The 16,608-nt window shown below is 39.9% G+C and overlaps 1 protein-coding gene across 2 annotated transcripts in view; it reads left to right on the top strand.

The window, feature by feature from the left end:
* PREX1 (phosphatidylinositol-3,4,5-trisphosphate dependent Rac exchange factor 1) overlaps nucleotides 1-16,608 on the top strand; it is a 157,492-nt gene that overhangs the window by 113,869 nt on the left and 27,015 nt on the right. For both annotated transcript variants that reach the window (XM_064167903.1, XM_064167902.1), the window contains exons 15-19: nucleotides 3,993-4,065; nucleotides 5,341-5,483; nucleotides 11,393-11,485; nucleotides 15,394-15,542; nucleotides 16,415-16,500. In XM_064167903.1, coding sequence (XP_064023973.1) covers nucleotides 3,993-4,065; nucleotides 5,341-5,483; nucleotides 11,393-11,485; nucleotides 15,394-15,542; nucleotides 16,415-16,500 — 544 coding nt within the window. The remainder of the gene's footprint in view (nucleotides 1-3,992; nucleotides 4,066-5,340; nucleotides 5,484-11,392; nucleotides 11,486-15,393; nucleotides 15,543-16,414; nucleotides 16,501-16,608) is intronic.

The raw sequence follows: 16,608 nt of genomic DNA, 5'->3' as shown, positions 1-16,608 counted from the left end.
ATAGAGCTGTGGGCAGTGGAAAGGCTCAGATAGCAAAGTAAAACATCAGCTCTTGGTCTGGAAAGGGCAGCTCATTTCTTTCCCCATTTTTCATCATTGTGGTAGGTTAATGTAGCTGCTAGTTCTCCTGTTTACTGCACTCTTCATTAAGATCGAGCCAGGCTGTACTAAAGCCAGATGTGGAGACATGGAAAGCTGTGTAAGTTGTATTGTGTCTTTGTCCGCAGACCAATCTGTGCATGGGTACAGATGTAAAGATGAGGAGAGTTTCTTCTGTCCTCAAAGGGGAACACTGCTAAACATTTAAATCACTGTTGATCTTTGCCCACAGATCCATACAAATAGTCATTTTCAGGGAGATTTGCTTAGAGTTTTCTTTCTAGATTGAACTGTTTTCTAGCAGCCACTTAGATTTGGGCTGTGTTAACTAACAACAGATGTTAGTGGAAACTAATGAATACTGAGCTTTTGTGCATTCATTTAACTGCATAGATCTTTCAGAGTAACTTTAGACATCTCTTCCTGAGGGCCTTGGTGATGGCGTCTGATCTGATCACTACCTGTTACACAAAAATGCTGGGATATTTTTATCTGGTTCTGACAATTATTTTGCATCATGATTTCAGTTTAGAAATGGTGCACAAAACCCACGAGGCCTCCTGAAGAGGTAGTCTCTTGTTTCTGTTTGCAGTTTAGATTATAAATGCTGGTGGGAGCCCTCCCTAATAAGAAAACAGATTTTAATTTCCTTGACCTTTACAGGTTGATAAGACTGAACAGAGAAAAAGTGTAAGAACTTTTGTAATGATCAAAGAAATTGTCTACTGTATTTTGTACCCTGATCCTCCTACATGGAAATTGCTATTGTACTCCTGACAGAGATAAATTTGGTCCTCAGCAAGGTTTAATCTTGTGTACATTTGAACACTTGTATTCTAATGTGATATTTGTGATTATCCCCTATGTATTGTATGCACTTAGTCTGGGACAGGATAGGCATTAAGATCTCTGTTATTAGATGTGCAGTGCATTTTGGCTCTGTAGACATCATGGGTCTGCAGGACTATCATCAAGGACTATCTTTAACTGTCAAGTTTATTAGTAAGTGCCCTGTGATATACTAGCAGAAATTTTTCACTATCAGGGGGTTCTTGCACTTAGGAGAGTGTGATCAAGGGATGAGTTGGGGATTTTGTTTAATTTGCATCATGTCTTTTTGTTGTTTATAGCTCTTCACAATAGCTGGACCCTATTACAGTCACCCTCTTAGTATGTCTTCAGCAAATTATGCATGAGACACTAAGATAAATCATTAAATATGATGATGGAGAGAAACATGTAGGATCTTCATTGCTCTTTTGAGCTGGAAGTGTTTATGCCTTGTCTAGAGGCACAAAATCAAATCCTGGAAAACATAATGCTGTATTAGTTCTCTGTAGGCATTACTTCAGTGATCTTTTGAATGTAACAGAGAAATGGATTCAGCAGTCAGAGCCTGAAAGGAGAAATCACTGATCTGTACCCATGAATTTAGATGGAAAGCGTCTATGAATTATATTATGGTCCCTATATACATTTATAAGAGAAAGTAAAGGGACAAATGCAAAGCAGAAGCCTGCTGGTGAGATTCTTTGGGTCTTTTGCTCTGTTGGGTCTGTTACCTACTGCCATCCATCTGTGGCAGTAGGTAGTGTGTTGCAGTATATATTGCACCTCTGTGGATTGCATTACCTTAAGCTTTCTTCCCACTTGGAAAGAGCATTTATAATCTTGAAACTTTCCTCTTCCATGATATCAACAAAATATTTAAAGTGGTTTGGTTGCTGTTCTTACCTGTGTTCATATGCTTTCTTTTCTCCTACATGTGGGCTGTAAGCCATCTAAGTTGAGACTAACTTAATTGCTGGGCTTATACATCTTTGAACAGTCATGGACCATGATTAGGGCTTTAGACATCATATCATTACCACAACTGGACAACAACAGTAATAATAGTAATGGTGACAGCAGTCATAGTAGTAATGGTAATAGTGTGCTCTGGACAGGATTCTTCACTATGGTACTGTCTGTAAACTGTTCCTATACTTCTCACTCAAAATCAGTGATTATGTTTAAATAAACCTCAATTATCTTGTCAAAAATAGCATATCTACTTTCACATTCAATTTCTGTGTGAAAATGTTATAAAAGAAATGTTTTGTCAAGGTTGTTGATTTTAAGTGGTTCTTTTTTTTGGTAAGGTTTTCGTTACTACTGTCATTGTATTTAGCTAAATTGTTACCCAACATTTAAAAGTACTTAGACATGAGCTGAAATGATCTCTGAACCTATAATTAGAGAACACTCTTCTGCTAGGAGAGTGTTTTGAGGCTAAGTTAACATCGTCAGAAGTAGCCAAGTCTGGCTTAGAACCTGCACAAAGATTTTGTTGCCTAAAGCAAAAGTGGATTCCTAAAAGTTAAGAGAGTAACATAATAAAGCATTTCTCCTCCAGTTTATTTATAATTGAAATAATAAATTAGATTTTTAAGTCCCAGCCTCTGTAAAGTAAACCACCCATTTATCCCAAAAAGTGACATGAGTGTTGAGAATTGTCGCATGACAGGATGCTGAAAATGAGGAAAGGCTTACAAAGGCTTGAAAGTAGTTTATGCTAAAAGTTAAACTTCAGTTTTATTAAAGCCTTTTGCTTGGCTTTCTGTATCTGATTATGAAATGCAGTTTCTCCACAGCTACCTTGATCTTTTTCCTACCAAGCCAACAGTATTTAGTTCTTATTTTGTGAACGTCATGCCTGTCTAGTTAAGAGACTTTCTATAGAGAAAAAAAAAGGCAGGAGTGCTGCTGACTGGCAAATGCTGATCCTTTTTTTCTGTGTATTTAGTATCTTTACAGCAATGTTCTTTGCCAGTACTGGCCTGGCACATAGCTATTGCTCTCCATAGCAGGGCTGAAGGTAGGACTTGTGTTCTGCTCACAAGATCAGAGGTCTTTTGGACTGCAAGATTGTTTGCTTAAAGCAAAGTCAGTACATTACTACTCTGTAGGCTGCTAAAGGTTCAGGATATCCAAGTCTCCAGGTGGAGGGGGGAAAGAAGGTGAAGTACTTGTGTAGGATACAGCTTCTCGTTTATTAGAGCTGGAAGTAAAGCACTAAAATTGTTCCTCTGCCAAAGCAGCAGGTCCCTGACCTGCTGGAGAGAGCTGACCATCTACTTTTAGGGAGCAGATCCCAGGTTCTATTGTGCCTGTCTGGGGACTGGGAAGGAGATAACCTTACATTAAGTGACCAGTGTTAATGTTTTTCGTGTTCTGGGTAAGGCTAACAGTTCCTCTTGACTTTTACCAGCATTATTTAGAACTTAGAGATCTGCCTAAAAACTATTACCACCTTGTTCATAAAATCTTCACTTGTGGCTGCAAATTAGCAGGTGCACAGAGAAAATTAGATGTGATTTCTGTTTAACTGACATTTCAGGTAAATATGTAGGTTTTGCAAGTTCTCTTTGGCACCTGTTTTGAAATACTACACTCAAGGCTTCAGGTAGTGAGGAACTGAAGTCTTTTGTTCACAGGTCTGCTGTGTAAGTAAACAATGTCACTGCAGTTTGAACCAATCTGCCCTTTGGAGTTCATGCACACAGGGTTCACTTTGGTTGAATATAGATAAGATCTGTCAACTTCTTTCCAATAATGAATTTTATTATCTGTGGCTAATGGTTTTTAAAGTCTGACACTATGATTGCAAATAAAATCCTGTACATTGGATTATATGCTCTTGTGCTTTGCAGAATCCTAGTTGTCCTCTATTTCCTGTAGGAGGCAAGAGCTGAATGGGATTTAGGCAACAGGGTAGCTAGTTTAATTTCTTGATGTTTTTCCCTACCAAGAGCATCCTGCTAATTTCGGAGACAAAAGCTCTGTGGTGGGGAAGAGGAATAATTGAGTTTAGGAAGTCATCTGAGATGTAATATTTATCCTGTTGTTTCTAGGGAGACTGTCAGACTCGGGAGGAAGCTGTTGCGCTGGGTGTTGGACTCTGCAATAATGGCTTCATGCATCATGGTAATGCATCAGTATTGCTTCCTACAGCCAACTGAAGGAGCACTTACGTCTGTCAGACTAGCTGAGTGCCTGAGAAACCCTTTTCTGTAGGCCGTGGCATACATGCTGATATGTGTACAATTGTAGGCATCCCAACATATCCCCCTAGAAGTGATCTTAAGCTTACACAGAATGTCTAACCTGCCACCTTTCCTGGTGAATTTTCTTGCTAATAGTTACAATGAGCCCTGAAGTGATCGCAGGCTCCTTCACAGCCATCCAAACAATGAGCAAGCCAAGTACTATCCTGAAATTACTTTGTACCTGACAATTCTTAGTGAAAAATTACCTTGTCCTTGATGCTTGGACACCAAGCACAATTCTCAGTGCAGAGACTCTGAAGCTTCCAAATCGTAAGTCCTGAATTGCCAAGTTAGACATCATCCATCCTCAGTGATGCTGCTGCTAAATTGGGAGTGTAAACAAACCACATCTGTATCAGTATCAAATAACACATATAAAGTCCCAAGAGAAAAACACAGTTAATCCAGTGAAACATCCAGTTTTAGTCATAAATAACATTTGCTCTGCATATTTTGAATAGTGGTTTTGAGATCAGATTACTGTAAACTATCAGAGATTTTGCCTAGTACTTGGTAAGAATTGTTTTTCTTTAAAGAGTTTTATCTGTTAGCTTTTGGCATTCATCACATTCTTTGGCAAGGACTTCCTTGGTATAAGTACTTGCTGAAGGAAGAAGCTGTTCCTCAGGTTTTGAATTTGTCACTTGGTGTTTTTGTTTGAAGCCTGCAGGTATCATATTTGAAAAATGTGGTAAAGAACTGTCACTCCCTCAGAATTCTACAGATCTCCTTTCCTCTCAATTCCTTTTTGTTTAGTCTGTTTATCCATTTCACTTACCTTCAAACAGCCATTTCTCCCTCCTTCACTCCTTTTACAGTTGTACCCTGTTCATTGTGATGTGGGAAAGGAGTGCAAGGTTTTGAGTAGCAGCTTTCTTCTAAAAGGGTCTTTTGCATTTTGTATGCCTTCTACATGCCAGGGAGGTCAAACAGTGTATCATGATGCATTATGTGCACTGTGAGGAAAAGTATACCCCTAAAATACAGTAGTAGCTTAAAAACAGAGGGATGAAGAGCTGGCTGATAGGGATACATCTGGTCTTTGTTCTGTAAAGACAGGGGGAAACTTTAGGATTTCCTTTAACTTTCTTTTTCCTTTCTGTCTTCCTTTCTCTGTGTAAATGCATGTCTCGAATTCATATCTTGCTTCCAGTTCTGGAGAAAAGTGAATTCAAGGATGAGTCCCTGTATTTCCGCTTTTATGCTGATGAAGAGATGGAAGGCACCAGTTCAAAGAGCAAACAATTGCGTAATGACTTCAAGCTTGTGGAAAACATCCTGGGAAAGAGTCTTCTGGTAAGAAACATACTAATGTAAACCTTGGTGTTTCTGTGAAACTAGTGGTGTTTCATAATACAGGAGAAGGGAAAAATTTGAGAGAAAGTCGATTGAAAAATGGCCAGAAGTAATATTTAAAGCACTGTAGTCCCTCAGAATTATTCCTCTTTGCATCTAGTGCCAGAAACAGAGATGTCAGGTTAAAGGGATTAGCCTCATGGAGGAGCATTGTTAGATCAAGCAAAACAATTTAAAGTTGATACACTTGGGTTTGGTTTTTATTTTACTGTGGTTGCAAAGCACTCAGCAACGTTTAGTGTGAGTTGGTGGGAACTGCCATTGTGCAGGTATTTTTAGTTTTCCACCTTATCAAAACAAGACAGTTTGAGAAAACAGGTTGACTAATATCTTTCTTCCACTTTTTTCTGTCAGTTCAAGGCACTTCTGTTAAAATGCCAAAACTAGAGTGTAATATGTTAGCTGTGAAATGAGGTCTTTGAGTCTGTTTTCTGTCAATGTAATAATAATTTATTGATACTCTTTAAAGAAACAGAACAAACAGACTTGCACATGGCCTCTTTACTAGTGATTGATCATAATCCCTAACTGGTCCTTCCAGCCACTCCATAATTTGGTAACAAATTATTTACAGCAGGAGTAAATTCTATATTACTGTTATTGTAGTTCTGAAATGCATCAGTCAGCCTCTGTCAAAAGACAGTCTTGTCTCAAAGTAAACAACCTGAAATGAAGAGCACTTGATGAGTAACAAATGTCCTTAGAGGGCACAGACTTTTGTCAGAAGATTATTAGTCATGCTGAAGTTCTGAGGTACTCTCATTTTCACAAATAAATTAGCAGTCCCCTGAGTGTGTGTGAAGAAGACCCCACAAATAGCATACAGTAGATGCATTACACTTAGCCACTAAAGAAACTGTGCCTGACTTCTATTGTTAGCAGTTAGGAGCAGCTGGAATCCTTAGGCTTTGCTGCCTGTGGAGCATCACTACCTGCTTCTTTACACTCAAGGCATTGATCCTTCCCACTCCCTGATCCCACCATAGGAGTTTCTTCAGCACTGGCTTTTGAAACATACTTTCGTACTGCTGTGGAATGCCAGCTGTTTAATGGACATCTTCCCCACCATCTTTATCCAAGTTTGCTCTAGGACAGAAGAGCTTGGCCTTATTAAATCAAAACTCAACAGAGATTTGCCAGTCATTGGAAATGCCAAGGAAATGCATGCTTTCAGTCTGAAAAACCCCACGTCAAACAAACTTTAATACTCATTTATTTGTGCAATTGTTTCTCATTGAGGGACACAAATCTTGACAAACTGAGAAAATATACAACATTCTTTGCATGGCTGAAGAGAATTTGGATTTTGGATCAATTCCAAATGTTGTGAGTTGGTTACTGCAGTGTGCTGCTAACTTGTGATCAGCACCTCTACTTGTTAGCCCAAGCCAACCTTGACACGAATCAAAGCCGAGTGTCACACAAGGGTATTTGCCTGTGGTGAGGGGGTGCTGTCAAAGGTTTAGTACACACACAGTGCAAGACTCCCCAGCAGGCTCCAGCATGTCACTTACCTGGTGGCTGTGATTTCTGAAGATAATGCCTGAGTACCTTTTATGTAGCGTTCTCTAAACTGGTGCTGGCTTGGAGCAGGGGCCTCAGGACTGTGGCATGCTGGGTGAAAGCCAATGGTCTGAGCACAGAAGTCAGGGCCCTCTAGGTTTTAGCTTGACTTCTCACTAAACTTACTGTGTGCCCTAAGAAGGACCTTAGAGCACTCCATGCCTCAGATGACCACCTGAGAATCAGGATGCTGTCTCATCTGTTCATACGGCTTTGCTACTGCTGTTACATTTAGAATCAGTCCTGAAAATGGGAGGGCCCTTGAACTTCAGCACTTCAAATACCAAGTTTTTAGCTAACAGGTAACATTATCCTTTGAATTTGTATCTTCTGCATTTCAAACCAGCTAATATAAAAAAATACAGCAGTCACTTTAAAATTCTTAGAAAAGTATAGAATGCATTTCTTCTGTTCTAATCATTAATAAATAACAGTGGTTTGTATTACTCAAAGTCACACTTGGTCCTTAATAAAAATCTCTTCCATCTTTAATTAGCACTAGGAGAATTATTTTTTGTGTGCCATGCTAATATAAAATGACCTAAGTCTGCAAAATTTCAGCAGAGAAAAAGCACAGAAGAGATTTCCCTTTGTTCTTCATTGTACAAGCCTACCACAGTCTACTCTATCTTGATAATTCAAATCATTGATTTGAAACATCCCTCGGATGTTTCCCTTGGAGAGCCACTAACTAGAGTCCCTCCTCTAGGGATTTCTGATCTCCCCAGGAGATGACAGACTGGCAAGTCAGTAACAAGAGACATTCATCATCCAGGTGCATGTGTCCAGAAAAGGCCTTTGAGTGGATTTAGATAGCAGAAATTACAGTGAGTTCTGAAGTGAAGATCATCCTTCAAACTGTAAATCTTCCACTGTTCAGAAGGAACAATTCTATTTCAGTGCTCAATTTCAAAGCTCTCAAACCAGAAGGAACTTTGATCCATTTTGTATATTAAACCTATTTTGATAATGTGGCAAAACATCTGCAAAGATAATAGCAGTAGAGGAGGCTTAGATTTTTCAGCTTCTCACTGGAAAAAGAAATGTTGTCTTCTCAAATTTTGTTTTAGTGCCCCAGAGCTGTTGACTTCTGAAAGGCTGGAAAGACTGGAATAACCTGGGAGATGAGGTGGTAGAAAAATAGATCTCTTAAAGTGAATGCTGCTGAGTATCGCAGAAACCTCATCAGTTCTGTGAAGCATTCAGATTTTGACATTGTCTGATAAGTCACTGCTCTGTAAGAAATTCCTAGCAAGTCAGACTGATCAAGTATGTCTTACAAAGAAGAGTTTATGCTGGAGGGCTGTGAGAGTAGGATGTAGAAGGAAATAGTCACTGATCTGCAGCATTGTGCTGCTGATGTCCCCAAGAGTTTAGGTTGAGTTCCTGCTTCTGCATGATACAGTGTAATAGAACATCCTTTGCATAGCTTTTCATCTTCTCTCTCCCACTCCATATATATATAACCCCCTCCAAAATTCCCCTTGAATATATTCTGACTACTTTTGCCCTCTGGTTTTGATTAAATGTGCTTATTTTTCATACGGTCTCATTTTTTAATGCGGTTGTCTTTCAAGATGAAGCAGCTGCTGCCTTACATTCAAAAAACTGATTGGATTTCAGGGGCATAGAAATAATTCTTGCAGATGGCAAGTTAGTTAATTGCTTTGGGCTCCTTAGGGATGAAGGTATTTAGCTGTGGAACTGCAAGGTATTGCCACTTTGTTCTAAAGGATGATCCACAGCCTTCTCTAAGTGCTGCATACTGAATGTCACCCAGAGGTTGCTTTTCATGAGTGTCCCCAGTACAGGAGTATCACTCTACAAAGTGTGAGGGTTTTCTCTACACTATGATGATGCACCTGGGGTTTCTGAAGAGTATTTTAGTTCTTTGCTTTCAAACACTGCATTTTTGCAGTACTAGCAAACAGAGAAAGGTAGGCTATTAACAATGATAGCATATAAAAGATCATCATGCATAGTAATGGTAGCTGGACCCAAGAGACCATTTAATTTGTTTAGCTGTTGGCTTCCTAAATTGGGCAAATCAAAGCCACCAGATTAAGTGCCCTTTCCATATATGCTTTCAAAATCCAACAAAAGAAACTGAACAGTACCTTGGAAGGTAAAATGAGATTTCAGGGGGTGGGGGGACACACACTATTCTAGAAACTTGTTGTTTAATCCTGAATGCAAGTAATGAGAGTACTGTTGTGTTGAGCTGAAGCTCATTGCACTTGCAACACCACAAATCTAATGAGTGGCACAGCCACTTTTCTCAGCTGTTCTGCTACTAAACGTGCAGAAAGAGCATTGCTTCTGAAAATCTTCTGTTAGAAATATCCAAGAATGGCAGACTTGCCTTTTAGTCTTTCTACTTTCCTGTCCATCATTTCATCTGAGCATTATCTGATGAGGATATTTTCTGTGCAGATATTTGATGTCATGCCGTATTTTAACATGGATGTACAGCTCCAGCAGGAAGGGAGGATTCTATTACATCTCTTTTTTTTTTTTTTTCCTGAGATGAATTCCTGTAGGAAGACAAATCTAACTGATGGCTTTGACTTAAATGAAAAAGGCAGTGTTTTAAAGTCATAGAATCAACCAGGTTGGAAGAGACCTCCAACATCATCCAGTCCAGCCTATCACCCAGCCCTGGCCAATCAACTAGACCATGGCACTAAGTGCCTCATCCAGGCTTTTCTTGAACACCTCCAGGGACAGCAACTCCACCACTTCCCTGGGCAGCCCATTCCAATGGCAAATCACTCTCTCTCCTAACATCCAGCTTAGACCTCCCCTGACACAACTTGAGATTGTGTCCCCTTGTTCTGTTGCTCCTTGCCTGGCAAAGGAGACTGACCCCCAGCTGACTACAACCTCCCTTCAGATAGTTGTAGACAGCAATGAGGTCACCCCGAGCCTTCTCTTCTCTAGGCTGCACACCCCCAGCTCCCTCATCCTTGCTTCACAGGGCTGTGCTCCAGGCCCCTAACCAGCTTCTTGGCCCTTCTCTGGACAAGCTCCAGTATCTCAATATCTCTCTTGAATTTAGAGGCCCACAACTGGACATAGTACTCAAGGTGTGGTCTGACCAGTGCTGAGTCCAGGGGCAGAATAACCTCCCTTGTCCTATTGGCCACACTGTTGCTGATCCAGGCCAGGATGCAGGCAGTTCATGAAGCATTAGAATGAAGGAAACAATTCTCAGTGTTTTTTTCCCGTGGCATGCTAGTTTTATTTTTGCTTTTAACACAGTTTTAATTTATCAGGAGTTCTCAAATGTATACTATTGCTCAAATGCAAGAATGTTTATCAGGTACAATTTTCCCTTGTCCGTTTACCAAGGACTTTATATTTTGAAAATGGGAAGTTGTTAGGCTTCCCCCCTGCCATAGTTAATAAAGCCCTAGAAAAAATGAGTTAAACATTTGCCATGACTGATATGATTTTAAAAAAATGTTTATAAGGCAGGTCTGTGTGACCTTAGTGCAAATAAGGAGAAGCAGAGTCTTAGCTGCAAGAACTACCAAGTCTTATGTCAGCCATAAAAGCACAAGCCAAGCCATGCCGTGTCTTGTATTTTTCCCTAACACAAATCTTCTCTGACTGTTCTCTAGAGGAAGGAGATGTACAAGTCAGAAATTTTTCTCTCACTGGTCATCCAGAATTTCACCCAGCAGACTGATGTGGATTTATGTTGTGTGTAGTATAATTGATAAGAAATAAGCCTAACATCCCTGATTTATCTGAAACTAGTAGCTAAGAAGGACTCACAGATTGTTCATTATTGGCTGTGCAGGATGTATTTAAAAAAATAAATGAATGATGACACTTTGATGTCTTAAGTCCATTCACTAATGGAAAAATACTGAATGTTGATAAATCCTGTAATCTAAAAGTTAAACCTCAATTGAAGAATGAAGGGTTAGAAGTTAAAGCCAAATGCAGTTTCTAATAAGAGTTCATTAACCATTGGAACAAACTCTCAAGGGCAGGAATAGTTTCTTCACTTAAAGACATGCAGATGACAACTGGATAACTCACTGGAAATTCTGTGGTGGTATTATATGAGGGTGCAATACAGAAATAACTGTATTAAATGTTTGTGCTTATGTTACATAGGAGATCAGACCAAATGATCTTGTAGTCCCTTTCAGCCTTAAGATACAAAAGTCTGTGTCAATCGTGGCTGGGAATGAGATGATCAATTTCTCATATTCATCCTTCAACTTCTCAGCTTGCTTCATGTTTATGAAGCATTACCTTGTGCTCTTTCTAAGATTTTGCCAGAAGAGGATGACTATGGATTTGACATAGAAGAAAAGAACAAAGCAATCGTGGTGAAGTCAGTTCGAAGAGGGTCCTCTGCAGAGGTAAGATGTGACACCCATAAACATGTTTGATTTCGTACCTAAAAATGTTTGAATGCTTTGAAAAGGTGCAAAACTGTTTTTAAAATTAAACTGGCTTAAATAAAATGATAGCCAATAGAAAATTTAGTGTCTTCTATAATTGCTGTGATAATGAACTGTTTCTGTAAATTGCAAAGTCTTCTGGCATCTTTGGGTGACTTGCTGAATATTTTGGATAAGTGACAGGACAACAGCAGTATCTCTACATGATGGTAGTATACTTCAGGTTCAGTAGTGGCTTGAATTTGAGGAGGGAGGGAAAGTAGCATTGTTTTGGGGTAGCAAAGATGTGCAATGAGAAATGGGTTTGGGTGAAAGCTGTATTTTTAGGTTTGTATTTTCTCCTTTAAAAGCATGCACTCATTTCCCTCCTTGGTATTTGTCAAGAGCTCTACAGAACATATTTGCTTTGTTTCTTTGAGGCACGTAGATGGCCCAGATGTCATAGGATCTGAATATTTCATAATCATTTCTTTATCCATACAAAACCCTCATGTGCATAACACAACATCATTCTGCATTTGCCAAAATAAGCATAGGCAGCCTGAAAATCCTACTTTTAAATGCTGTTTAGGTGCTTTTTTCAGGTGCTCTGGAGATATTTGAAACCCGCTTGGATGCATTCCTGTGTGTTCTGCGCCAGGTGATACTGCTCTGGCAGGGAGGGGTTGAACTCTATGATCTTGCAAGGTCCCTTCCAACCCCTAACACTGTGATTCTGTGAGTTTTAGCACCTGTGAAGATAAATGATGTCTGATATTTCACAGTACATTATAGCAGCACATGGATGGTACCTTTTATTAAAAGCCCAAGACAACCATTAACAGAATTGATTTTAATGACCACGTTTATCTGTTGGTCCCTGCTTTTAGGCTTCACAACTCCTGGATAACTCGCCCAGTGCAAGCAGCTGAAGTGGACAGACTGATTTTAGCAAGTTAAGAGAGTCAAATGGGAAGGAATTTTGAACTGAAGCTTAATAATAGAACTAAGTGATTTCAGTAATCCTGATTCTTGTTTGGTTTATGGTCACCAAAGAAACCAATCCTAGTCTGTACTTTATGCTCAAAATCAACACGAGTTGGCCAAAAGTTTTATTAGTGCAAAGCTCTGCTGGAGGCTGTTGCCTGACAGCTAATCCTTCTGCCCTTTCTTAGGTTAGGTGCTTGTGAATTGTCTGCAAATCTGTTGTATTTTAAGACAATAGGAGCACACGGCTTTCTAGGGAATCTTTTTCTTCATCTTCCAAGACAAAGTGTCTGTGACCATCAACCTGCATTTTCAACTGGATCTTAAAATATTGCTCCAGAAAAGAACTAAATCTGCCTCTCTCTGAACTAGAGGGCTGTCAGCTCAGCAAGCATGCATTTCATTACATTCTACAGCTTTTTTAAATTACTTTGTGGTAGTACAAAGATTTTCAGTATGTGGTTCTGTGTGACTTAGCAGCTACAGGCCGTTTAGAGATCCTATGCCTGCTGTCACACTCCTCAGACAAATATTGATACATACAGTTTGGTTTTATAGTCCCCATCACAGTGCACATTCATTAGGCCTGTCAGACTTTAAGCCAGAGTAAGATTCCAGGTTCACCAATTTAGCAAGAACAAATCTATGACTTGCATAGGTTTATTCAAGATTAGCACATTCACTCCGAGTTCAGTTCCTAGTACACTGTGATGGTTTGGGAGTTACCTGTCCACACACACAACGAATTTACCCAGACCTAGACTCTGCTGGCTGGAAGTTAAGGGATGAAGCTATATTTACAGCTTAGCACAATTTACAAGCATATATATACACAATATACACAAATATTTACAGTTATAGATAAGTTAAAAGTAATACAGAAACACAAAATTCCTCCCAAAACCAGACTGCCAGGAGGCTCCCAACCCAAACCTCCTCCCCTCTCCCTGCTCTTTCCCTCCTTTCAGAAATAACCAGGTCAGTCCCCATATATCTTGTGTGATAAATCTGGAGAGATCTGAGGTGAGATGTCAAAGACACGACAAGAAGGTTAGGGGAGATAAAGGGTTAGGTCAGATTAGAGTTAAGGCAGTGGCAACCACACACAGACCACCAGAGAGAATGAGCAGAACTGAGAACTGAGTGTCTTATTTATATTTGGATAGTTGCACTTCTCAGTAGAAGAAGAATGAGTGGTATAGGGTCCTGTTGTTTTTTTCTTTCTTCTGACAGCTAAGGATTTAATTTCTCTCAGCAAAATATTCCAATTAGCCTCAAACCAGCACATACACCTGGAACAACATTGTTGGGCACAGGTTGTGGCCATACAGAGCACTCAGCTTCATGCATGTGCAACAAGGGTCTTTAGGAGTTTTTTTTCAAGACAAGCATTGCTCTTTGTATTATTTGCCTTTTTTTTTTTCTCAAGACTTTACAGGAACTGCTTTTTAGATTTACCTATGCCAGAAGTGCTTTGCAAATTGTCTTTAAAAGTTGTTAACAAAAGACTTGATGGAACATGAAATTCCCCTACTGACAGGATGCTTTAACTCTGCCTGATGTGCCTGTGTGTTCAGCTTCTCAGTTTTGGCCCTTAGTTGGAATAGTGCTGTACTGAGCACTACTCTTGCGCTTTCTCTCCTGGTGCTGGAGGATGAGCAGCCCTCAACCTGAGATTCTCACCTGTAGGAATTGTCCCTCCATGCTCCTGGCAGCAGCTGCCTGTAACTTAGCACTTGCTCAACTTGCCTAAATGGAGTGTCACAAAAAAATCATATAGTAGTGGTTCATTGATGTGGATGGTGGCACACCTGTGCATGTCCCACGTTCTTGTTTCTTCAGAAGAAAATCCAGATAGTCTGTCTCCTCAGTTTGTGCCTTATCTTCTGCTCTCAGCCAGATCCCTTGTACAGCAATTGTAGCTGGACTTATTCCCACAGGTTGTGATAATGGAGCGGGTTTAGGGATGACAGTGTCAAAAGGAAGCAACAGTGAAAAAAATGAGCCTTTTGGGAGGTGAGGTTGCTGTCTCACTCTGAACAGCCGACTGACAAGCAGATGTCTGATGTCTGAACAGAGCGTGTTCAGCAGGCAGCCAGTTGGCCAGTGGCCATGCAGATGAACAGCAAAGAGCAAGCTGCTGGTGTCTGGGAAAAAGCAGTGGCCTGGATCCAGACAACTGCATTGAGCTGTCATAAGGAGCATCCGTTATTTAGCTCTGTGACACTGCAGGGTCATTAGACACCCTGTCTGATCTTCCTTAGCCTGCTCAGATGTATCCCGGCAGAGCAGCAGATTTTGACTGAGAAGTTGCTGGTTTGTAGGATTTTATATGTGACTTTGTGCCTCCTGCATTTGTGGATTTGCCATGATTATGTGCACAGATATATGTCCCATATGCACAGGCCATGAACAGCTTAAACATAAAATCAGGTTACATTTATGTACATGACTAGGTGTAGATTTGCCTTGTATGGCTAATGGTTCAAAACTATGCCCTTGACTCCCTGTGCCTTACACTTCTGCATCTCACTGGGTGCTGCAGCCAGTCTGTTACAACTCCATATCTTTTAATTGCCTTCCCTCTCTTTTTTTTCAGTTGTTATAGTCTGCTTTATAATAGCCCCTATTAAAAAAAAAGTACCATAAAAGCAGAAAGTATATCTGAGCACTGGCATATTTATACTGATAGTGGTAAAATCTCTTTGTTTTCAGTAAAAGCAGGCAACTTTAAGGGTGACTGACAAATGGTTTGCTGAGCCAACACTTCATACATAGCATTCCATATGACAATAATCCTAGGAAAGTCCCTAAGTAGAGAACAGTTGAATTTTGAAGCCTGAACTTAAGAGATGCTGCCAGTGATCTGAAGTTTCCTCTGGTGTTTGTTTCATTTGCAGATGGCTGGCCTGCAGACAGGGAGAAAAATCTATTCCATCAATGAGGACTTGGTTTTCCTGCGCCCATTTTCAGAAGTGGAAACGATTTTAAACCAATCCTTCTGCTCACGAAGGCCACTTAGGCTTCTGGTAGCCACCAAATCAAAAGAGTAAGTGCAAAGATGGTCAGATAGAGAAGTTTAGCTAGAAATGTCAATCACTAAGTACTTCTACAGTCTGTAGTGAAAACTCTGTAAATACTTTGCTATGCAGAAGCAGTTCAGTGGGGCAAAAATGACGTAAGTAAAAGACACGAGTCACAGGTTCTTAGTGATGAACTTTCAGCTTCTAGAACAGGTCTGGATGTGTTTTCAGTAGACTGAGCGCAGTTAAATTTTGTCTTCCTTGTTCAGAAACAGAACTGAATGACAAGGACCATTGTTCTGACTCAGGGATAAAGCTTCTCAGACTCTAAGTTCAAGGGAAAGCAATTTTCCCCCCCATTAAAGCTTGTCTTATTTTGGATGACTAACAAACTCCTTAATTTTTCAGGTGTTTTTTCATCCTCTAATGAGTCTTGGCTTTGCTAATGTCTTGTGCATCATTAGGTTCTGAAATCCCAGAATTTGCCATAGAATTGAACATCTCAGTGGGCACTTGATGCTGAATTCTAGTCCAGCCTATATTTTTAATTCTTTTATTTAAATGGAGGAAATCTTTGGCTGGTGTAAGTCAGCAATGGAAGTGAGTATAAACACCGTAGAATATTTCTGTCCTCTGTTAAATACATTACTCTGTCACTTAAGGATGTAATAAATTTGGAAGTGCCAGATTTTAATTATAAAGAGAATCTCCCATCTGCTCTAGAGAATGAAGATGGAGTGGGTGATTTCTTCAGGTCTATTTATTTGTCACTTATTTGTAAGCTGTGTAGATGCTTTCTCTAATCCAAAACATGGTTATGAATGGCATGTTACAATTGCCCAGAGCTTTGGCAGTCTGACTGAAGATGCTGCTTTTTTTCTCCTTGATTTACTTGCAGGATTGTTAAAATCCCAGATTGTCCTGAAGCACTTTGCTTTCAGATACGGGGAACGGCACCACCATATGTTCATGCAGTAGGAAGAGGTAAGGAAAGAGGCTGTGGTGGAGCTACACTTGGAGCATAGCTGAACATGTATATGTGTGTGTATATATATATATATGTATGTGTGTGTATCAGTGAAGACAGATCAA

This window comes from Pogoniulus pusillus, chromosome 29, assembly GCF_015220805.1.
Source record: "Pogoniulus pusillus isolate bPogPus1 chromosome 29, bPogPus1.pri, whole genome shotgun sequence".
NCBI classification, from domain to species: Eukaryota; Metazoa; Chordata; class Aves; order Piciformes; family Lybiidae; genus Pogoniulus; species Pogoniulus pusillus.
This window is presented reverse-complemented; position numbering and strand designations above follow the sequence as displayed.